At 40.3% G+C, this 26051-nt stretch overlaps 1 protein-coding gene across 1 annotated transcript in view; it reads right to left on the reverse strand.

Moving 5' to 3' along the window:
- Window positions 1-26051, reverse strand: part of LOC126198755 (protein cramped) — a 160766-nt gene that overhangs the window by 62714 nt on the left and 72001 nt on the right. The window contains exons 8-9 of the mRNA XM_049935310.1: window positions 12492-12793; window positions 11098-11280 (exon numbers count right to left, since the gene is read on the reverse strand). Coding sequence (XP_049791267.1) covers window positions 11098-11280; window positions 12492-12793 — 485 coding nt within the window. The remainder of the gene's footprint in view (window positions 1-11097; window positions 11281-12491; window positions 12794-26051) is intronic.

Here is a 26051-nt window from a genome sequence, read left to right on the forward strand (position 1 = left end):
GTGAGTGGAGCCATTAACGATGGCAGTCGAGTTTAGGCTCTTACTAAAAACCTGATGTCATGCAGTCTCCAACAGCCAATGAGTGTTCACTTGTTTTCTGAGCAGTCTGTCATAAACATTTTGGCCAGTGCAAATGTTACATGTGATTTTAGTGAGTTATTTCATGAATTTTTTATTCCATTTCTTGCAGATTGTCATGGCTGATGGTGGTGGTAAGCAACAAATTCTCCATGAAGAAACGAGAGACATAATTTACAGGGCACTTGCTTTCTTCAACCGCAAAGCAGAAAACGATAGTCCTCACAAAGATGATGTCAGATCTCAGGATCACACTGCACAAGTGAGTGGCGTCAGCTTGAGAATCATTCAGATAACTGCCAATGGAGGTAATTTCTCTGTTCAGGCTAGTGGAAGCCCAGTTTTCAGATCACCAAGGAAACATCACAGTCATGAGATGCCCGTCATGAATTTAGAAGATTTTGGCAATGATGATCTTAGACAAGTTGTGCTCAAATGAGTAAGATAGGCAAACTTTCTACTGTCAAAAAAATTACATTGAAAATGCATTGTCAAGAACAACAGTTCTGAAGATGTAAATGTATTGAGACTGCCACTTCAAAGAGGGTGTACGATATTTTCTTTTACATCTCATGAGTTCGCAATAATAATGACAATCTCTCCCTAGTCCATATGGTGCTGATGTCGTAGGTAGCTGCCATTACCCGAGGACAGTTTAGTCAACTATCAGCCGCCTTTAGTGAATTAGCAGTCTAGTTAAAAGTTGATTAACTCTCCACAGTAAATTGATTTTTTAGGATGGATAGGATGTGTGACTGCAGTGTATGGATGCAGGAGGAGCTGGCCACTGTTCGCGAACAGCTGAACGTGTTGATGGCCGCGGTCAGCCGTCTACAGGCTGCTGCCTCCGAGTGTAGCGGCAGTGGGGGTCTGGTGCGTCGCGTGGTACACCCCAGGTGTTACATGCTTTACCCACTGTCCCTGCTGTCGAGACATCTTCGCGGGTACCGGACGCGATTGGGCCACCCTCTCCCCAAGGGGAGTGGCGGGTTCAGCGGCGTTCGCGGCGCACAAGGCGGAGGGTCAGTGTGGAGGCTGGCCGTGTGGCCTGCTCTGCCTGTGAGTGGACATGTGGCCACTCCTTCAGCAAGGTCCGAGCAGGCACATGGGGGGAGGGGTTTGTTAGTTATTGGGAGCTCCAATGTTAGGCGGGTGATGGAGCCCCTTAGGGAAATAGCGGAAAGGTCGGGGAAGAAGGCCAGTGTTCACTCTGTCTGCTTGCCGGGAGGTCTCATCCAAGATGTGAAGGAGGCCCTGCTGGCGGCGATAGAGAGCACTGGGTGCACCCGACTGCAAATTGTTGCTCATGTCGGCACCAATGACTCCCGCCGTCTGGGTTCAGAGGTCATCCTCTGTTCGTACAGGCGGTTGGCAGAGTTGGTGAAGGCAGAAAGCCTCGCTCGTGGGGTGGAATCTGAGCTAACTATTTGTAGTATCGCTCCCAGAACCGATTGCGGCCCTTTTGTTTGGAGCCGAGTAGAAGGCTTAAACCAGAGGCTCAGACGATTCTGCGGAGATCTGGGGTGTAAATTTCTCGACCTCCGCTATTGGGTGCAGAAATGTAGGGTCCCCCTGAATAGGTCAGGCGTGCACTACAAGCAGGAAGCGGCTACAAAGGTAGCAGAGTACGTTTGGAGTGCACATGTGGGTTTTTTAGGTTAGAGAATTCCCTCCCTAGGCCCGACAAGACGCCTCCTGAGACACGGCAAGGTAAGAGTAAGCAAAATGCAACAGGGTATAACAATATTAATGTGCTAATAGTAAACTGCAGGAGCGTCTATAGAAAGGTCCCATAACTGCTCTCATTAATAAACGGTCACAATGCCCACATAGTACTAGGGACAGAAAGTTGGCTGAAACCACACGTAAACAGTAATGAAATCCTAAACTCAGATTGGAATGTATACTGCAGAGACAGGCTGGACAGTGAAGGGGGAGGCATGTTTATAGCGATAAGAAGTGCAACAGTATCGTAGGAAATTGACGGAGATCCGAAATGTGAAATAATCTGGGTGAACATCACGGTTAAAGCAGGCTCAGGCATGGTAATTGGATGTCTCTATAGGCCCCCTGGCTCAGCAGCTGTTGTGGCTGAGCACCTGAAGGATAATTTGGAAAATATATCGAATAGATTGCCCCACCATGTTATAGTTCTGAGTGGGGATTTTAATTTGCCGGATATAGACTGGGAGACTCAAATGTTTATAATGGGTGGCAGGGACAAAGAATCAATTGAAATTTTTTTAAGTGCTTTATCTGAAAACTACCTTGAGCAGTTAAACAGAGAACTGACTCGTGGCGATAACATATTAGACTTTCTGGTGACAAACAGACCCGAACTATTTGAAACAGTTAACGCAGAACAGGGAATCAGCGATCATAAAGCGGTTACTGCATCGATGATTTCAGCCGTAAATAGAGATATTAAAAAAGGTAGGAAGATTTTTCTTTTTAGGAAAAGTGACAAAAACGCAGATTACAGAGTACCTGACGGCTCAACACAAAAGTTTTGTCTCAAGTACAGATAGTGTAGAGGATCAGTGGACAAAGTTCAAAACCATTGTACAATATGCATTAGATGAGTATGTGCCAAGCAAGATCATAAAAGATGGAAAAGAGCCACCAAGGTACAACGACCGAGTTAGAAAACTGCTGCGGAAGCAAAGAGAACTTCACAGCAAACATAAACATAGCCAAAGCCTTGCAGACAAACAAAAATTACGCGAAGCGAAATGTAGTGTGAGGAGGGCTATGCAAGAGGCGTTCAGTGAATTCTAAAGTAAAGTTCTAATGTCAAAGTGGTAGGTGGATCAAAACAAAATGTCCAGACACTCTGTGACCAAAATGGTACTGAAACAGAGGATGACATACTAAAGGCCGAAATACTAAATGTCTTTTTCCAAAGCTGTTTCACAGAGGAAGAGTGCACTGTAGTTCCTTCTCTGGATTGTCGCACAGATGACAAAATGGTAGATATCGAAATAGAGAAACAATTAAAATCGCTCAAAACAGGAAAGGCCGCTGGACCTGATGGGATACCAGTTCGATTTTACACAGAGTATGCAAAGGAACTTGCCCCCCTTCTTGCAGCGGTGTACCGTAGGTCTCTAGAAGAGCGTAGCGTTCCAAAGGATTGGAAAAGGGCACAGATCATCCCCGTTTTCAAGAAGGGACGTCGAACAGATGTGCAGAACTATAGACCTATATCTCTAATGTCGATCAGTTGTAGAATTTTGGAACACGTATTATGTTCGAGTATAATGACTTTTCTGGAGACTAGAAATCTACTCTGTAGGAATCAGCATGGGTTTCGAAAAAGACGGTCGTGTGAAACCCAGCTCGCGCTATTCGTCCACGAGACTCAGAGGGCCATAGACACGGGTTCTCAGGTACATGCCGTGTTTATTGACTTCCGCAAGGCGTTCGATACAGTTCCCCACAGTCGTTTAATGAACAAAGTAAGAGCATATGGACTATCAGGCCAATTGTGTGATTGGATTGAAGAGTTCCTACATAACAGAATCCAGCATGTCATTCTCAATGGAGAGAAGTCTTCCGAAGTAAGAGTGATTTCAGGTGTGCCGCAGGGGGGTGTCGTAGGACCGTTGCTATTCACAATGTATATAAATGACCTTGTGGATAACATTGGAAGTTCACTGAGGCTTTTTGCGGATGATGCTGTAGTATATCGAGAAGTTGTAACAATGGAAAATTGTACTGAAATGCAGAAGGATCTGCAGCGAATTGACGCATCATGCAGGGAATGGCAATTGAATCTCAATGTAGACAAGTGTAATGTGCTGCGAATACATAGAAAGAAAGATCCTTTATCATTTAGCTACAATACAGCAGGTCAGCAACTGGAAGCAGTTAATGCCAAAAATTATCTGGGAGTACGCACTAGGAGTGATTTAAAATAGAATGATCATATAAAGTTGATCGTCAGTAAAGCAGATGCCAGACTGAGATTCATTGGAAGAATCCTAAGGAAATGCAATCCGAAAACAAAGGAAGTACGAGGTGCATTCAAGTTCTAAGGCCTCCGATTTTTTTTCTACTTAACTACTCACCCGAAATCGATGAAACTGGCGTTACTTCTCGACGTAATCGCCCTGCAGACGTACACATTTTTCACAACGCTGATGCCATGATTCCATGGCAGCGGCGAAGGCTTCTTTAGGAGTCTGTTTTGACCACTGGAAAATCACTGAGGCAATAGCAGCACGGCTGGTGAATGTGCGGCCACAGAGTGTGTCTTTCATTGTTGGAAAAAGCCAAAAGTCACTAGGAGCCAGGTCAGGTGAGTAGGGAGCATGAGGAATCACTTCAAAGTTGTTATCACAAAGAAACTGTTGCGTAACGTTAGCTCGATGTGCGGGTGTGTTGTCTTGGTGAAACAGCACATGCGCAGCCCTTCCAGGACATTTTTGTTGCAGTGCAGGAAGGAATTTGTTCTTCAAAACATTTTCGTAGGATGCACCTGTTACCGTAGTGCCCTTTCGAACGCAATGGGTAAGGATTACGCCCTCGCTGTCCCAGAACATGGACACCATCATTTTTTCAGCACTGGCGGTTACCCGAAATTTTTTTGGTGGCAGTGAATCTGTGTGCTTCCATTGAGCTGACTGGCGCTTTGTTTCTGGATTGAAAACTGGCATCCACGTCTCATCCATTGTCACAACCGACGAAAAGAAAGTCACATTCATGCTGTCGTTGCGCGTCAACAGTGCTTGGTAACATGCCACACGGGCAGCCATGTGGTCGTCCGTCAGCATTCGTGGCACCCATCTGGATGACACTTTTCGCATTTTCAGGTCGTCATGCAGGATTGTGTGCACAGAACCCACAGAAATGCCAACTCTGGAGGCGATCTGTTCAACAGTCATTCGGCGATCCCCCAAAACAATTCTATCCACTTTCTCAATCATGTCGTCAGACCGGCTTGTGCGAGCCCGAGGTTGTTTCGGTTTGTTGTCACACGATGTTCTGCCTTCATTAAACTGTCGCACCCACGAACGCACTTTCGACACATCCGTAACTCCATCACCACATGTCTCCTTCAACTGTCGATGAATTTCAATTGGTTTCACACCACGCAAATTCAGAAAACGAATGATTGCATGCTGTTCAAGTAAGGAAAACGTCGCCATTTTAAATATTTAAAACAGTTCTCATTCTCGCCGCTGGCGGTAAAATTCCACCTGCCGTACGGTGCTGCCATCTCTGGGACGTATTGACAATGAACGCGGCCTCATTTTACAACAATGCGCATGTTTCTATCTCTTTCCAGTCCGGAGAAAAAAAATCGGAGGCCTTAGAACTTGAATGCACCTCATAGGTTACAGTACGCTTGTTCGCCCGCTGCTTGAATACTGCTCAGCAGTGTGGGATCCGTGTCAGGTAGGGTTGATAGAAGAGATAGAGAAGATCCAATGGAGAGCAGCGCGCTTCGTTACAGGATCATTTAGTAATCGCGAAAGTGTTACGGAGTTGATAGATAAACTCCAATGGAAGACTCTGCAGGAGAGACGCTCAGTAGCTCGGTACGGGCTTTTGTTGAAGTTTCGAGAACATACCTTCACCGAAGAGTCAAGCACTATATTGCTCCCTCCTACGTATATCTCACGAAGAAACCATGAGGATAAAATCAGAGAGATTAGAGCCCACACAGAGGCATACCGACAATCCTTCTTTCCACGAACAACACGAGACTGGAATAGAAGGGAGAACCGATAGAGGTACTCAAGGTACCCTCCGCCACACACCGTCAGGTGGCTTGCGGGGTATGGATGTAGATGTAGACTGGCTAAAATACGTGATTTTTAGGAAGTTACAATTTGGTTTTCAAATATGTTGTTGGAATTTTACAACATTTTGAGGTTTATTGGACTTTCTACTTTAAATAAACATGTTTTGGTATCGCTAGTGTTAAACATGACTACACAGATGAAACTCCAATTTAATAATAGTTATAGTACTGAAATACATACACAAACATGCGATACAGCACATTTATGTCTACAGAGACACACAGAACACACGATCAAAGCAAAATTTAATGTTCACAGAGGAGTACAGTGTGATATAAACTGAAACATTGAGAGATACACAGTCTAACTTTACACTCACTGGACTCATATGCTCCGATTCAGTTGCTGATATACCTGCTGAGTATCCTTCAGAACAACACACAGTCTGTGAAAACAATATGATAAACGTATGCAGCAACTCATCCTCAAAAAGTCTAGAAATAAAGCTCTTTTTCAGATGATGTGTAATCTGAATTATCATCAAATGGTTCCCTTCCACCATAAGCAGACTCATCAAAGACTTGTGTAAATCATTTGCTGCAAACTTTTCTCCTCCTCACTGCACATTTTGAAACATAGGCAATTTGAACGTCAGCTAATGCCCGCGAAACAAGAAACAATAAGGAAGGTTTCAAAACTGAAGTAGTTTTCTGTCGATACCGCTACTGCTATCTAGCAATCAAAGCAGAAACTACGAAGCGTGCAGACCTCATAGGAGTTTACGGGAGCTGTAAATATACATTCAACACTGCGGAAAATCATAGTAACCGGCAATATAATGTGCGCCTGCATATTCCCTTTACCCCGCAAGCACCATAAGAGAATGCCAGCTGCACGATAACTGTTAATAAGAAAAGAAAATAATGACTTTATTATTTATTAAACAACAGTAATAACTGAGTAGAATGTTTTAAATTCCAGGACTTCATTTGAATATCCCAGCTTTTCAAGGTTATGTAAGATCCATGGCTAATTCCTGGTTTTCAAGGATTCAAGGATTGCTAGCCACCCTGATAGCAGTATGCTTCAGAAGATTAACAAGGCTGTAAAAAAATCAGTAATACAAGTTGTAGCGGTGATATGCAAGACAAGTGGAATAAAATTATAAAAGTTTGAAAGTAAGTGTGCATAGATAAAAACAAAACTTTTTGCAAACCTAAAAAAAGATCAAAGATTGTTAGGGTTTTCTTTGGTATACTACATTTGTTCAAGTTGTTGCAGAACCATTTCTAAGATCAAGAACATGAAGGTTCCAAAATAACAAAAAGCAGCAATAAGTTTTAAACATTGAAAAACACTTAACATTACCAAAGCAAACTTACAGCTAACTAGTGAACAAGGAAGTATGAAAGGAAGTAACACACCTATTCTCATGACCAACAACTTGCACCTTGAAATATGTTCTTCACAGAGACATCAAAGTAATTTCATTATCTCTGTCTTGGATTTAAAGTTTCCAAAATGGGTACGTTCAGCTCTGCACAGGAATTTGAAATGAATCTTATAACTGAGGACAGTATTCTACAGATATTCTTAGACATATGGTCAGCAATGAAGTTGATTATAGAAGATGGCCGTTATCTTTCCAAAAAGTTTCACTATGTCAATAAAATCTCTCTTTTGTCTTTTGAAATGCCTTTTAAGTATTAAAGTCAGGTGTATATCAATTTACAGACTAAATGAAGATTGCTTTCCAAAGTACAAGGATGATATAAAACCTTATACCATATGACGTAAGGAACAATGTATGTTTCCTTATACAGAGGAGATATTTATTTGTCGGGTACATTTCAGTTACCGATGAGCTAGATTCAGCATATTTTCAATATGACATTGACTGATTCTGAACCCCTGATAATCCTCAACACTGAGCTGTATGCAAATATTGTTGATGAAGTGCTAATAAGAGATATGTCAGAGGCTGTGAACTTCAAAAAAAGTTTGATAACAGAAGCGATAACAGTGTGCAGCGACTCTGCGATCTCTGAAGTTCCTCCAGGTAAAGTGAAATCATTGAAGGCTATATTGCATTCTTAAAGTGCCAATCTGTTGATAAATTACTGGGTTGTCCAGCAGCAAAAAGCGACGCAGGAAAGCAAAATACAGACTGGATACTTATTATAGCTTGTGGAGGTATTCTTTCTTCGACGCGAGGTTGGAAAAAAAATGTTTTAGTTTGAGTAGAATTTTCATGCTTTTCATGGAAACAGTGTGTTCAATAATTAAAAAAAAGAACAGAAAGAAAAAAATCCTTGAATCACTGTGCTGATTCAGATACAATAGTTTCCCAAGTTTTGCTGTTTGCTCTCTACGCAATGACAAGAACATCTGTATGAATTTGTCATCTCATTCATTATGCTAAATTGAAAGCTCTGAAAAAATATGCCACAAGCAGGAAGCAACCATATGTTGCATCTTAGTATCGAAAATATTAATAGCAATTGGGTAAAAACAATTAAGAACACCTATTTTGTATCAGATGAGTGAGTGTTCTCCATACCAATCTTAAACTGTAACTTATTTAATTAGATAATAAAAAGTTTACTCAGCAAGCGGCATCAGAAGACAAACACAAAATACTGTTATAATTGGAAAGCTTTCGGAGCCAGTGGCTCCTTCATCAGGCAGAAGAATTGATAAGGAGGGAAGAGGGGTGAAGGAAAAGGACTGGAGAGGTCTAGGAAAGTCACCCAGAACCGTGGGTCAGGAGATACTTACCGCATAGTATGAGAAGGTAATATTGATTGTTGGGGACTGCATCAGATGAGATTTGAAAACCTGAGAGCTTAAAGGTGGAAGACAGGGCAATATGCAGATAGAGATAACTGCTTAAACATCATGCATGAGTTAATAAGAGTGAAAAGCTAAGTGCATTGTACATAACAGAGGTGAGATGGGGGCAGTGAAAAATAGACGGGTAAGACAATGTAAAATGTAGAAAACTAAAATGGAGTGAAGTGACGAATGGTTACAGTGAAGAAATGAGAAACAAGGCACAGCAGACATGGTGCAGTGTATTTCCTGTATAACCTTACATTGTACTGTTAGAAAACTAAAATGGAGTTAAAGTGACGAATGGTTACAGTGAAGAAATGAGAAACAAGGCACAGCAGACATGGTGCAGTGTATTTCCTGTATAACCTTACATTGTACAGTGCATCCCTCGTTGTGATGTCATGGACTTCATCCAACACCTGCTGTTGGCTGGGACCATGACACTTCTACAAGGAATGCACAGCACAATGCTGTAGTTTTTTTAATGAATGGCCTGCCCGCATTTAGCCAATGACTTTAAATAGGCTTCCTTAGCATGTGATTTCGACAGCTAAGTGTATTAATTAGCCAATCTATATGTACTGCCTCTCTCAGACTAGTTCGTGTACAGTAATTCATTTCTACAAACACATTTTTTGAATGCAGGCTGTGTCTCGTACTTTTAATAATGTCATAAACAAACATGGGTACTGCTTCCTTCCACTTCAATTAAAATACAGACAGTGCTACATAAAACTCTCTTGATTAAACATGTTCACTTTGAGGTCCATGAAGTTGTTGCACACCTATGCAAATTGCCAATCTGAAACTCCTAATGCCTCCTTTACACAAGGGCTGATCTATGGCATACTTGATCCAAATGTCAAGAACAATTGCTTTGGTAATTGCTGCTTGTTAGACACTTTACTGCTTTGATAGAATAAAGAACTGTTGGACGGAATCAAACAATGGAAAATTCTGGATGGAGGCCTTCTTTCAAAAACCGGCTGCCAAGGCCAGACTGTGAGCAGCTGTGCATGATGGGGGAAGCAATCTCGTTGGTGGGGTTCAGGAGGCAGCTGAGGCGAGGAGAGGGACAGATAGCAGAGAGGGACAGATAGCAGAGAGGGACAGATAGCAGAGAGGGACAGATAGCAGAGAGGGACAGATAGCAGAGAGGGACAGATAGCAGAGAGGGACAGATAGCAGATGCTGTAAGGAGGTTATACGCAGGGCGAGGAGGGGAGGGGGAGTGGAAAAGGAGAGATGTAAAAATACTGTGGGTGCACTGGTAGAATAGTGGCTGTGTAGTGCCAAGAGTGGGAACAGGGAAGAGGATAGGTGGGTGATGCACAATGACTAACAAAGGTTGAGGCCAGGTGGGTCAGACAGACAGCTAAAACAAAAACCTTTATTCATGCAATAATGTTGTTATATAGAAGCTGGCCAGAAACAGTTCGAAAAGTTTGCACGGTGTTGTAGAGTAGATTGTTATCAGAAATAATTGTTAAGAAAAAATTGAACACATTGTGCCATTTCTGAGTTAATTTGCACTGAAGTTAGCCAATCAGGCTGCCGTTCGTTCAAATTTAAGCAACCTGCCAGAGACAGTGTCTTCATATGTGTTCGTCATTTGGTTTCCTAAAACCAAAGGAGAGAGTGGTACAAAAATTGGACATGAGACAGAACTAAGGCTCAAACTGAGTAGTCTCATGCACTATCATCTATGCTATGAGAATAACTGACATTAGCTGTACATGGCAGACCATTAGGATTTGCATGTGCAATGGCCTGATTGGCTAACTTCAATGCTAATTAACACTGAGACTGCACAATGTATTGATTTCTTTTCTTAAACATTATTTTTCAGTACAGCGTATCCTGCAACACCCTTACAAGCATTTCAGATTGTTTCTGAGCACCTTGTATAGTTTGTTTAGCACTGGATGCCTTGTTACTGATTATGTATGTTCTCACACAGAGACTGAAAACATCTTAAAGCTACTGCTTCCATCACATTATTACATAAGCCATAAGTTGAATTATTTCACAATACAAATTTTACCTTTCCTCCTAGAGGTAATGCACGATTAATCAGTGAATTACACCTACAATAATTATCCCACTGAGATCTATGTGAGTGCAAATTGACTTTCAGAACAGCTTAGTTGTAAAAATTTTTGAATAGCACAGTAATTTACTTCTACCCCCTTTTCCCTGCCAGCCACACAAGTTGTGTGTACAAATATGGACATAGTTAATGTTCTCCTCCCCCCCCTCCCCGCGCGCGCGCGCACACACACACACACACACACACACACACACACACACACACACAAGAAAAACAACGATTCTGTGCACATGTAAACTAACCCTTTTGAAAGGCATTTACAGCACATAATTTACCAATACGAATGATTTTGATATAGTAAGAATGGAATATTTTAGGACTGACCTTACTCTTCTTGTAGTTCAATTTTGCAATCGACAGAAGTTTCTGTAAGATTAGTGTCACTGGACTTCCTGCAGATATGGAAGACTGTACTGCACTTTCCACTTCAGTAGCAGGTTCAACCTTTACATAAGGTGTGGATTCCTCCCACCAGTACTCCAACTGTATTTTACCTTCACTGCCAAACTGAAAAGAAAATAATTATTACAGTACTATGTTACACTACTAAACTCCTCTTCTGCACTGTAAAAATTCCTTTTTAGTCCTATTATCATCCTTTCGTTTTACATTCCCACAGTATCTTTTTTTCCCTTTTTATGCTTCCTTCCTGATTCCTGTTTAATTACAATTTATATTTTTACAGTCATTCTGTCATAAATGCATACTGTGATGCACCTCTTACCCTCACAAATGTCATCATCTCAATCCCACATTTCCTATTTTTAAAGTGTTAAAACTGTGTGTTAAAATCTACCATGTGTGTATAGAAGAACGAGATAAGAAACAAAAAACAGATAATAATTAATACTGTAAATAGTAGTAAGTTAAAGCAGGAAAACTGTTCATGATCCTGGCACACTGAAATTTTAAGGAAAAAAGACCCCTGAAGATACTTCAAAATAAAGTGAAACATATTTGGTCTTAATTAGACTTAATTTCAGTCACAAAATATGGTATTATAGCTACATAACAGATTCAATATGGTACTTCAGTCTTATGTGAAGTTCATGATACTGTTAATTGGTATCAATGACAAGTGCTGTATTCAGTAAATACTGACTAGAAATTTTTGGAAAACATCGATAATACACTGTCTTTACAACCTTCCCAATTGATGTCACTGTTTTGTTCCATCAACAATCCTAAAGATTTAACTAGATTTAATTAGTTGTTTCTTTCAAACTGAAATCAATATTCTAAAGTAAGTTTCTAATGTGACTGAAATGAGAAGCTTACAATGTGCCAACCTCAAACAGTGAGACACTGATTTTACACACAAAACATCCAAAAATGGGTGTTGTGCCCAACATCCAACAGAAAGATGCATGACAGTAATAATGCAGAGTGTCAGGACAACAAATAAATGGATCATAAGAATATCTTACATCATGATAAACTGGCAGATGAGTTGATAGCATCTGCAGAAAACTACCAAGTTTACAGCAGAAGACTAAGATGTGGATATGTCTGGAAGAGAACTTTATCCAGTAGTGCAGAGAAAGTGGGTTGTTATTGTGTCACAATAATCATGTGCTACAAGTTACACACAGAATTAAGTACAAATGATTTTTGTCTAAAACTTAGTCATCTGAGTACTGAGTTGGCCCATCAACAAATACCCAACAGAGATACCTTTCACAGAGACAAAAAGATAATGTTAATTTTTGTACACCTACCATTAGGTAAAGTTCTCCTATAGTAACAGCATGAGCATCCTTCTGTGTCCATCCTTCCCGAACTTTTTCTATTGTGGCTTTGGAGGAATCCTCTTTGGACTCTGTCTGCTCTCCCACTGCAGCATTGCAATCTTTCTGAGAGCTTACATCAGACATACTTTCTATTACTTTGGAGAGGTCTTCTTTGTTATCAAGTTGCTCAGCTGGTGGCGAACACTCCATGACATCTGCATCTGTTGCCTCGGTGAATACATTGCTTTTATCACTTGGCTGTGATGGACTATGCGCAGCCAATGGGCTTCCTGCAGAGGGGGACAAAAAAGTTCAACAGACAGAGAAATTTCGGATAGATTAAAAGTTACTTTCATGAGGTGCAGCAATAAAACTGACTGAGAGAAACAGTGGAAATCCTGTTATAAACTTAGCTCCTAGGGAATCGAGAGTGGAGTTGAGAAGGTCGGGGTAGGGAAGCAGAGGTGGTACGGTATGGAAGCGGTAAGAGCAGAGAACACAAGACTTCTGAAGAAATTTTTGGTATTTTTAGGTCAGATGACAGGGGAGCATTTGGGGGGGGGGGGGGGGAGAAGAAACTGAGAGAATGGAAATGACAGCATAAATCTGATTGTTGGAGGCATGTGTGGAAGAACTGAGTGAGAAGATGTAACAGGATAAGGGGTGGGGATGGGATAGTAGAAGACGTGGGTAGGAGGAGGGTGAGCAAGGGTTGATAACAGAGGGAGTGACAAGAAATGTGAAGATGAGTGAACCGAAAAAGGGGGGGGGAGGGGGTGGTTGTTGAGGTGGGCAAGGGAAAAATGGACAGAGGAGTAGTAGAATCATTTGTTGGTTGGAGAGAAAAGACAGGAGGAGAGGGCGAAGCAAATGATGAACATTGACTGGAGGGAAAGAAGGGGTCTTGACTAAGGGAGGAGACACACAGGGGTGCTAATGACCAGGATCCATATTGTGGATAGAGCACCATTATTTTCAGTATCAAAGTAAGATGACGAGGTTTCTTGCTGGTAGAGATACATTCCCTCTCCGCAAGACACTGAGAAGAGATTTGCAGCTTAATCCATGGTATAAGAGTTGAGTTTAATGATTGAGAACTGTACATCACCACTTTTCCCTTCTCTTGCTGACAGCTAAATATTTGGGATGAAAATGTTTTCACCACCACATCTGAAAAATTTCTTCAGAGCCAAGCACAAACCCAAGTGTGAGATATTGACCTTGTCTCAACACAAAAGGGCCAAATTTGTTGTATAGGGCGGTTGTTCCAACAATTTGTACTTCAAATCCCTTGGTTTTCTCATTGCCGAAAACATTTGTGGGCAGGAGCAGTATCCTGATGAAATATAATTTTTTCTCCCAATTTTTATTCAGACTTACCCTTATTGGCCATAACCCCCATTCTCCAGATGAAATGAATTGCCCTCCCTGCCCATAGAACAGTATCACTGGCACCCACCCACTGCTTTGAGTGCACTTTTCTTTCTGACATTTTGCAGTGGATCCTATGTCTTTTAACAGTAATAAATCAATGCACAAAACAACTTGGATTTAAAATTAGTCAAAAATTGCTGATACATTCATTTCCACACCTACCTCAGTTAGTACCCAATAAACACAGCACCCACTTTCGTAAAACTTTCTCACTGCTAATTCTCTGTGCAAAATCATACCATACTTTGTCCTGTTTACATCTGTGCTTGCACTTCTGCAATGCCCTAACACAGATCACCTCCATGAGAAAGGATGCACATCTGAATTTTTTTTTTAACAGTTCAAAATAAAGGTGAAGGCTCCTTATAACTCTTTTTCAACTTTGGATGAATTTATTTTGGCAATAAACTAAACAAAGTAATACATTCCTGTTCATCTCTCTATAAGAAACATGTTTACACAAAAGACTTGAATAAAGGAGCATTCTGGAGATGATGATAATAGTCTACTTTCATTATTCTGCAGTGTGTACCAACACAACAAACACAAAATTTTATTGATGCCAATGCCATCTTCATGCCATTTAACCCTGCACTCAAACATTTTAAAATAGACTAATAAAACACCTCATTTTATTGTTTGTATTTGCATAACGTCACCTGAGGGTATTATATACTGTGTCTGATCAAAAGTTCCCAGACAGCCTTATTAATGTGGAATTTATCATTAAATGTCAAAAGAGGCATTAGGAGGTGGGCATTAAAATTTGACAGTAGAGAAGAGTAACAGCAGAATGGATCAGTCAGGCAGGGTTCGTACTGAATTTACAAAATAAAAATTAAGGACTTGTATGTGCCTTTTCTTTGCTGACAATAGGAGCACTCACTCAATGCTGTAGCAAGGTCAAGAATGAAATAAACAAGCAGAAATTGATGATAACTTCAATGTATTATCACTATAATAAAATTCAACATTATCAAATTAACAAAATAAGAAAAATTCTTTAAAAACTTACCAACAATACCCTTCATTGCACATCTGCTTGACCTATGACATGTTTTTCTAATTAAAGCAGTTAAAGTAAATATGTCACATTTTGGAGTCCTTTCAGCAGTTTCTATCATACAATAATGCATGAAAGTAATTCCGAATGTGTGAATTTTAATGAAATTGAGAATGCATATGAATTTGAATGATTTGGTCCGTTATTCACACTTCTAAGCCGAAATCATCTTGATATTTTAATTCTAGGTCTCTGTGTCGCTTATATATTGAAAGTGCTCACGAAATTATGAGTTTTGGGATATAATTTGTGGCTGTAGCACACCGTTAAGTGCAGTGCCAAAGTAATTTCCCTTTACCTTTGTTACTTTTATTTTATTCTTTTGATTGTATAGGACTTCATCTTTTCACAATTTTGAGTAATAGTGATTGCACAGTAATCTTTTACCATTGTTTTATTGTTAATCGTTTGTCTCATTTATACCTCACCTTTCTGATAAATCTTAACACTCTCTTCCTCAGATACTAAACAATAATTATTATTCACGTAGGTATAGATGAAGTGTATTAACAACTCATTCATGATTTATTTTGTAACACCCGTAATTTAAGCACATCAAGTCAAGTCATTCTAATCAAGTAATATGTAACATAAAATAACACTTATCTTTTATATGTGCTTTATAGGCCGCTTCTCCCACCATCACTATACCAATGTCCATTAGGCAAATCTTACACTTACCTTTGTGAAAGTCTTTTGGCAGCAATAGCCATTTTTTATATTCATCTTATCATGGCATAGTTGGCTTAACACACACTTTCCAGGTATTTTAATCACAATTTTAAAAAAATAGAACTGTTCTGCAGTTTTTCCACCAAACAATTGTTACAAGTAGAAATGGCCGATAAATGCCAGACTGATACTTTGTCACAGATATTTCCTTGTCGCAGGTGTACTATTTGGTTAAGGTTTCTGTGCCCCTTGCCATTTATGCTAACATACAGTATCTCCGACTGCCGGCACTGCAGCAATGAGTTTACATCATACAGCAAAGGGTGTCAGCTGCCAGTAGTGCGTGTAATTGCAATAACCCCCCCCCACTCCCTTTCTACTCTACATGCCTGAGACTTTATCCCTCCTGCCCAACATATCACACAGCTGAGCAACCCCCGTAACTGCTTAGGCCTTCGACCTGTACACACAGTCTCCCCCCCCCCCCCCCCCCCACTCCACTCTCTTTACCTCAACAAGTTAACCTTAAGTTTGAATATAATTCCAAAGACAAAAATAGGGCTTATAAGGATAATAATTTAAAAAAAGACAAAATAATCACTTTTGACGACTTTTATTGCACAATACTGAAATTAAGTACTTTTAAGCACTTTCAAGAAACATGCAAACCCTGAGTCAGGTGAGCTCAGCAATTTCAAACATGGAGCATTATGTTGTCAGTAGAGAAGCAGTAACAGCAGAATGGGTCAGTCAGGAGAGCTCAGTGACTTGGAACATGGATTACTCATTGGCTGCCACGTCAGTAACAAATCCATCAGGGAAATTTCAGCCCTTCTAAATCAGCCTGAGGTGATCATTGGTGATACAATTCCCAAGAGGAAACACAAAGGCACAAGCAAAGTTAAAGAAAGACCAGGCAGACCTCATTTACTGACCGATCGGAGCCATCAAGCACTGTTAATCACAGCAGTGTCACCTATGTACACGTTATCTTGCAAGAAGGAACGTGTTGCAGGTAAGCTCAAAAGGTAGCCGAATGAAGCAGCATGTAATCCTTTCAGTTCCATGGATCATTTTACATGATAAATCATAATTATGTGAAATGAATCATTTTACATTCACATCATAAAATAATTTGTACATATGGTTACATGCTGAACATTTCAGTTGTAATTGATCCCTGTTGATCTATGATTACTTTGTAAAAAAATCTTGTGAGATCTCATCTTTTCTGTGAAGAACTAATAAGAAATGCTTGCTTGATGTAGCCAATGGATATAGATGGAATCTCAGTATTGAAAGAATGTCAGGGAGTAAATTAAGATCTATTTCTAAAGTTTCATTCAATGAATGTGCATTCTTCTCATGTGATAAACTGTTAATACAATGCCTCATTTTATGACTTGTAAACCCCCCCCTCTCCCCCCCCCTCTTTTTTTACTGCATGCTGCAGATAAAATGTATCACACAATGTCTGGGTAACTTCTACATATTTATTTTTGATGTGGTCTATCACTTGTGCCTCATAAATGTGTTTCAGGTTGCTGTCCTCCATGAATTTTTTTTTTTCCCCATTGAAATAAATCTCTTCTCCGCCTGCTTGCTGAAGATTATTAGCTATCATAATATTGGGCCTTTTGGGGAAAGAAACCACTCTTCTTCTGTCTGCAAAGCAGTTTAATTTTGAGAAATCTTGCAGTAAGGCCAGTTCATCCATATTCAGATTTCTTGATGGTCTTCTGTGATCCCCACTGTTTCTAAATTCCAGAAATATTGTAGAAGAAGGAAGGGTGCCATACCAACATCATCATACAATTTCAATCACCTGCTTTCTCCACAGAGTGTGAAAATATTTTATTGACACCCATCTACATAAGAAGACTTGATAATCATCATCATAAAGTAAGATAAATTATAGCTTGCACATACAGATTTAATTATCCGTTTCTCCCCCCCCCCCCCCCACACACACACACACACAATGTTTGAGAGTGGAACGGCAAAGAAATAACTTGAAGATAGTTCAATGAACCCTCTGCCAGGCACTTCATTGTGGCTTCCAGAGTAATCATGTAGATACAGAATATAATCTGATTGCATTACTGTCTCTAAACTGATGTTTGCCATCACAAGGTTTTTGTGGAGCTTGATTTGCCATCACTAAGAATCCAACGTAGAACAGAAGGCATCAATACAATGGATGATGACAGTTGAATCAGAGAGGAACCAGTGTCATCCTTTGGGTTCGCCAACTGAAGTATCTGGATATGTTTTTTTACATCAGAAGACAAAGTTCGGTGCACGGCAGTCACAGATGACATAGAATTTCTATAGATCCCCTTTTGAGAGAATTCTATGAGTACGATGCACTGAAGTAGCAGAAGGAACTTACAGATAAGCCACGATGTTCTATAGTTCTTAAGCCCAGCCAATTAATAAGGAACCTGGAAATGAAGCTCAACTGACTATTGCTATCCAGAACACTGGGACTAAGTCGGAGATTACATTGGAGCAGCACAACAGAGCTGCATGTCGAGCAGCTGTCACAGTGCTGCTTCATACCCAAGTACAGTGGAGCCAGGGAGCGGTGAGGCAGCCGGCAGGCTAGCTCGATTGTGTGGGCGGCAAATGTAAACTCTTCCTTAAACTTTGGGGTGGAATCTATGACTCATTCCATCCTCGAGAAAATGGATAATATATTTTCCACTCATATGCCTAGATCATAAAGTGACAATGAAATACTCATAACACCCTTGTATCTCATAAATGGTTTGATATACAGAGAGAAAATTTTGGCAACTGATACCACGCAAAGAGAAGAGTGTGTTGCCATATGGTTCCTGTTCATAACTTCCTTATCTAGCACAATAGACAAGTAGCTACAGTCTTTGTTGATGGATTAATATAATCTTTTAAGGGTCATCAATTGATGAAACAAGATATGGTACAGGTTCATGGAAACCACAAGAAGTTTTCAAAATATGGTTCTGGCATTCACAATAGGATTCATAACCACTGCAACAATTGTGGAGTCAACTACCAAAGTGCTGCGCGATTACCCTCAACTACAACACGTGAGTGCATTCTGAAGATCTTTTCCAAATACTTTAAATTATTTATACACCATGTACAACTTTCCAAATGCAGTCGCTGATGTTGGGGGGAAAACACTTTCATCTAAAATGCCCAGACAATTCTGGTACAACATTAAAAGTAGTGCTAAACACCAAACTCAATTCGTAGAATAAAATCATGCCCGTATCACTGGTAGCTCCTGTAACTGGATACAACTTCAGTCTGATAAGACTCAACATGACAAGAAATTTGATCTGCAAATTGTTGAACAAGTTGCTTAGAATATATGGTGTTATACACACCAAAAATGTTGTATACTAAAAGACGTCTGAACACAGAATGGTCTTTGTGTCAGTACCCAAACAACATGTACAACTATCAGACACATCAGTGGCTTAACCCCTTAGTCTCTACCTATGCTGTTATACAGGGTGTCCGAAAAGACTTTCCGTGATTACATAAATTGATAACTCAGGCTAGAAGTAAGATACAAATATGAAACTTGTGTAGAATTGTTTACAGCTATCAAAGTTTTTTTTTTTTCTGTTTTAGGTTCGCAGTACATAAGTAGTGGATGAGGTGCAGTGCCCAAGAAGCCATGTTAACCAATCAGGAGAAGGCACAGTGTGTCCTGTGGTACCATGAGACACGATCACCAACCACAGTGCAGACACACTTCCAGACATTTGGAAGGAATCCACCTGATGTCAAGAGCATTAAAGCCTGAAACGAGAGGTTCAAGAACACAGGATCGGTCGCTGACCTTCCGAGGTCTGGTCGACCAAGAACCTCAGCAGACAGGGTGGAAGCTGTAAGGCAGTCTTTTGTGCGAAGTCTGAAGAAATCAGTGTGCAGGGCCTCACGAGAATTACAGATGCCAAAAAGCTCTCTCCATGACATTTTACACAAACGTTTATTGTTTCGTGCATACAAAGTGCAAATCGTTCAGGCTTTGTTGCCCAATGACAGTACACGTCGATACGACTTTGCAGTCGAAATGCCATCACGTATTGAGGACGATGATGGTTATCTCAGACAAATTGCCTTTTCCGACGAAGCGACCTTTTTTGTCAGGTATCGCCATAATGTGCGCATTTGGGGCTCACAACCCCCTGGCGAGGTCACGGAGTGCACCAGAGGCAGTCCAAAGGTGAATGTTTGGTGCGCGCTATTGCACGATTGAATTATCGGGCCATTCTTCTTCGCTGAGGCTACCATCAAACCTGCAGTGTATCTGGACATGTTGCAACTGTATGCTGTTCCTCAGCTGCTTCAATATCACCCCGAAGTTTTGTTTCAGCAAGACAGTGCACCGCCTCATTGGAGTTCGGACGTCTGTGCCTATCTCGATATGACCTTTCCTGTGCGATGGATTGGTCGTGATGGGCCAATGGTTTGGCCTCCATGCTCTTCTGACATAACCCCATTAAACTTTTTTTTATGGGGTTATGTCAAAGATGAGGTCTACCGAACACGTGTACCAGATCTTGTAACCCTGCGGCAACGGATAACCACAGTCGTTGAATCGATTCCTCCAGTGATGTTGGCTAATGCATGGACAGAAATTGAATATCGCCTAGATGTGCTACGTGCTACCAAGTGTGCTCATGTGGAAGTTTACTGATGTGTGAAAAAAAAAAAACTGTGATAGTTTGTAAACAATTAGACACCAGTTTCATATTTGTATCTTACTTCTAGCCTGAGTTATCAATTTATGTAATCAGGGAAAGACTTTTCGGACACCCTGTATAAAAGACAAGTCTTAGTTTAACTTTGTTACAAATATCAAATTCTTGACAGATCTACTTCAAATTTTTACTCTAGTTCAGACACACACACACACACACACACACACACACTCTCTCTCTCTCTCTCTCTCTCTCTCTCTCTCTCTCTCTCTCTCTCTCTCTCTCTCCCCCCCCCCCCCCCCCCATAATATGAAGTAAAGTCGTAGTTTAGGGCTATTACCAAAAATCTTTAAATGCTCTTGACCGATTTACTTTACATTATTCTACAATACTGTAATAAAAGATCAGATGGATATACAAAGGCTGTTAGCAAAATCCACAAATGTTTTTGACAGTTTTGCTTCAGATTTTTACCTGATAATCTACTAAACATTATGAGGGATGCAGCAATGTTCACATTTCCTGTTAAAATTGACTGTGAGAAAAGATATACTGTGGTGCAAACATGAGTGGTTTCATTTTCTTTCTCGCAGTCAAATTTTAACTTACATGGCAGGACATTTAAAACATTAGACAAATTGTTTCCTCCACACATATTTATCACCTTATATAAAATCCTAAACAAAAGTTGTATGCTCAACAGTGTTCTGTTACGTTTTCTTCCTCGCAGTCAATTTTAAGAGGAAAAAAGGAAGTTGTATTTATGGATTATCGATTTATGACTAGAATACTGCTATCAAGTATGTACCATCAAAAACTTTGTAATCCTGACCAATCACAGATTAAAACTATGAGAAATACTGCGAATGAGGTTACTATCCTCACAGTCCCGGCAGCTGGAAAGGTCTCACCAGTACCCCTTATGCAAATGAGCCCAACCAAGTTAACCATTCATTTTAAGTGATTTCATTTCCCAATTAACTTTCCATTTGCAGTAACAATAGAAAAGGCTTATGATAAGAGAGAGAGAGGTAAAGAGAAGGTGGACAGAGAGGGGGAGTCGACGAAGATTAACAGAAGGTGAAGGAGGAGATAGAGAGAGATTAAAGGAGGTAGGGGTAGGAGATGGACAGCAAGAGGGGGGAAGAGGAGGGGGAAGGAGGAGGAGATGCACAAATAGAGTGGGGGAAGAGGAGGGGGAAGGAGGAGGAGATGCACAAATAGAGTGGGGGAAGAGGAGGAGACGCACAAAGAGTGTGGGGGTAGGAGGAGGAGACGCACAAAGGGAAGGGTGGAAGAGGAGGAGACGCACAAAGGGAAGGGTGGAAGAGGAGGAGACGCACAAAGGGAAGGGTGGAAGAGGAGGAGACGCACAAAGGGAAGGGTGGAAGAGGAGGAGACGCACAAAGGGAAGGGTGGAAGAGGAGGAGACGCACAAAGGGAAGGGTGGAAGAGGAGGAGACGCACAAATGGAAGGGTGGAAGAGGAGGAGACGCACAAAGGGAAGGGTGGAAGAGGAGGAGACGCACAAAGGGAAGGGTGGAAGAGGAGGAGACGCACAAAGAGAGGGGGGAAGAGGAGAGAGACAGAGAAAGAATGGATGAGTAGATTGGACACACGTACAATGGGTTCGCCAGCATATCACAAACTTGTATTAAACAATGGAAAATCCAGCTTGGAGTAAAGACAATATTATGAAAAGGATAGATTACTACTCATCACACATCGGAGACGTTGAGTTGTAGACAGGCACAAGGAAAGAACTGTTATATATTTGAGCTTTTGGCCGAAAGGCCTTCTTCTAAAGTAGAAAACATATATTCATTCATAGACACGCAGCCCACATGCACAGCCAATCTCTGGCTCCTGACAAGGGTCATATGTGGGCGAATTGTGCTTGTATAAATGAGTGAGTATTTCTATTAATATAATATAATTATATTAATATAATTATTTCCTAATTCAGAAGGCCTTTTGGCTGAAAGATGTCTGTTTGTAACTCATCATCTCCCCTATCTGGTGAGTAGCAATCTATCCTTTTCATAATAATATAAAAAATTATGTATTTGTGTCTGTAGGTTTGTATGTTCAAAATCTTCTACTTTTGAACCACTGGATTTATTTCAACCGACTTTACACACTTATCACTTGATATCTGGAAAGAAGTGCTGTGGGAGTAAGAACCACCACCTACCTCCCAAAGGGATTGGGTTGTGGGTGATCATGAAAAAGAAGCAAAACATATCAAATGCAAGTATCTGAGAATGCAAGCACATAGCAACTTGCAACAAACTTTATACATAAATTCAAACATTCACATCACATTTTCTCGCTGACACCCGTCACAAAATGATGAAAGGAAAATAATATTATCGCTTACTACATTTTCTTCATTCACGCAGTAAAACTGCCATATCAGGCATCACATTTTAATTTATTTTTACTTATTACTATCAGTATACCATTGTGCAGATAATATCCACAATTACAGCTAAATGTGCTTGCAAAATTATATCACTGTATGACACATGGTTCAGGAGATATCATTCATAAGCACCCAAATGCATGAAAAACTTTCTTAAAATGTAGTGCTAATTACCAAAGTAGACCCAGGCAGCATTTGAAGAGAGCACTTAGAGACCTCCAACAAGCCCTGAACATAATTTCAAACATTTTCTAAACTACTACTTGTTTACATGCTAAAAGTCAAATATTTACACATTAAAATCAATTGGAAAGTAATCACAAGTTTTAAACAATCAGGTGTTAACTGATTACTTACTATCTGGACAGAAGCACTGTTGGGTTTAGCACCACATACAACCTGCAAGGGAGGAAAGGAAAAGGACACGACATTGAAGCATAACCCAGGAACACTTGGAGTGACTTCAATCACATTTGCTAGGTACATGACTTCTCATTTGTACGAGAATATAGGAGGAGTAAGATTCCTCCAACCAGTAGGAGTGGGAGGGTGTGGATGAGAAGTTGTGACATACAAACATTTGAAAACAATTGTTGATATTTATTTCCTGTATTTAGTTGACTTGGGATACTTAAAAAGCTATGAAGTGCAATTTTCCTCTTATTTGTGCAGTCCAGTGTGTCAACCAGTTCATGAGAATGAGCACTGCAGTTAGCTAATAATTTTATCAACGTGTTTCTGAACCTAATATTAAACATCACAGCTGAACACCACAGATATTTTACATCCTCTCTGGAATTGTTTGGTGTAAAACAAGGGGAATCGCATCTATGTGCAATAAATGTCATACAGACACACATTCAACATCTCAATTTCAACTTGCAACACATACTACTTGCTACCGGGGAAAATAATAATGTTGTAGGAAAAAACAACACCCTCCCACTGAGGTGGTGGTGGTGGTGCTGGTGGTGGTGCTGGTGGTGGTGGGGCGACGAACAGGGGAAAAGGGGGGGGGGGCGGCAGGAGGAAGGGGCAGAGTGTGGAGGGAGGAGGAGATGGATTACCGTATTTACTCAAATCTAAGCCGCACTTTTTTTCCAGTTTATGTAATCCAAAAACCCGCCTGTGGCTTAGAATTGAGTGTAGCGTAAGCGGAAATTCTGCAAAATGTTGGTAGGTGCTGCCACAAACTACTGCCGTCGAATATATGTAGCGCTACACAGACATGTTTTGCAGGCACAAAGATAAATACTGGCTCCAAAACCTCTGCGTCAGTAAATAAATTAAAAAAAGTTGGAAGACGAGGTTTTTTTCTGCGCCCCAAGCTTCGACCACTGCATTTCCTACATTATCCAACGAAGTAAATACAAATTCCATATTGTTCATCTTCGAATGTAGCAGCATTTCAATGAACTACGAAAATCCGACTCGCAAGACTGTTTGGGATGTTTGTCAATATGGCCAACTCTACGTTCTGAATTTTTTCCTACCTGTGAGAAGAGATGGTTGCTAATAGGAACTTTTATGAATTGTGAATTACATGCAGTATTCTCTTCACCATAAGAATAATGTGAATATAAACATTTTGCCATGTATACTTTCGTGTTTGCTGCTCTCTCATTTAAATCCTGTCTGCCGAATAAACTACGAAACTAGAGTGAGACAACAGTAAATGCGGAAGGATATACATATTATGCCATGTTTATATTTGTATTATTCTTATGCCTAATAGTGATACAGTCAGAAATGAAGCACGGCAATTGACTACATTTTTAAATCTAAGATGACTAATTTCTGTGCACCATGTAATGAACTAAAGAGGCGTCTGCAAAGATTTTCAGACGGAGAAAAATTTTCCCTAAACTCTCATTCAGAACATCATCTATCATCTGCAGTCTATTATTTGGTTCTTGTTGATCATTATCAAAGAAAGCAGCAGTGTAAGTAACAACAAATAGCGGTCTCTTGCCATTGTTTCGCTAACGAGAAGATTCCTCTCTTTTCTTTCTTTTTTTTCTTTTTTTTTTAAGCCATGCCGCGAGTGGTGACAGGCCGTAAACGCCCATTATCAGAATGCGACAAACAATGCATGACACAGTACAGTAATGCATTTTCAGCTTAGAGTGATGTAAACACATATAACAAGGAGAACCACACTCATCAGATCAAAGAAAAATAAGCAATCAATTCAAACCAGACAAAGCACGTGAAAAAGGAAGGGTACCCTTATATATACGGACGAAGCACCTGACGCATATCAACGGCTATCTGGTAAAGCTTAACTGCTAAGCTTACGACTCGAACCAAACTACTGTAGCTGTATCGTCATTCATTCGACCTAAGTTGTGTCTCATATTACAATGGACCGAATGTTTCGATTTGGAGGTGCGGCCTAAAATTTTTCTCTCCTCTTGAATTTCGAGTCTCAAATTTCAGGTGCGGCTTAGATCCGGGAAATTTTTTTTTTCCTTTATTTCGAGTCTCATTTTTCAGGTGCGGCTTAGATTCGAGTAAATACGGTAAGAGAAGATTGGAATACAGAAATACCTGGGCAATTTCAGGTTACTCACCTACTATATTGATATTTTAATAAATTTTGTTCCACAAAATACTATTTTTTATTAACGAAAAATGTCTTGTAATGAATGATATTATTTATAGGCACATAAATATAACTTTCAAAGCTCAATATAATAAGTTATAAATTTTTGAAGATCATCATTAATAAAATCCTGAGTATACTCGTGCAGTGGACTTTGACTGAAGTATCGAGAAACTTAAGTCATTTTTCAGTTCTGCATGGATATGAATTCAAACTGTGTATTGCACATGGTTTTCTCTAAGTGAAAACCTTGGAGAAACTGACTGGAGCACAGGAGACGTGCATTTGTCAGTCACCTGACAAAATGTCATCACTCTCGGTCTCCAACGGAAAAATATGACATTCTTCTTAAATTTCTGAGCTATTAAATACTATTACTACATTGTCATGAGTACAAATCCCTGGTGGTCATGGAGACCTGCAGAATAGTAATCCTGGGGATTCTGTCTCCTAGACCTAAAGGAACTGAAGTGGTGGCTACCAAGAATGGTAGCTTGAAGTGAAGAAAAATATAGATGTGCACTTATGAGGAAAGGAGAGGTGAACGGAGATTCCCTGCTTTCTACTTAATGTACTTATGCACATCTGATCAACTCAGTGTTCAATACAAGACCATAATGACAGTGCCGATTGGCAGGGTCAGAGA

This window comes from Schistocerca nitens, chromosome 8 (assembly GCF_023898315.1).
Source record: "Schistocerca nitens isolate TAMUIC-IGC-003100 chromosome 8, iqSchNite1.1, whole genome shotgun sequence".
NCBI lineage: Eukaryota > Metazoa > Arthropoda > Insecta > Orthoptera > Acrididae > Schistocerca > Schistocerca nitens.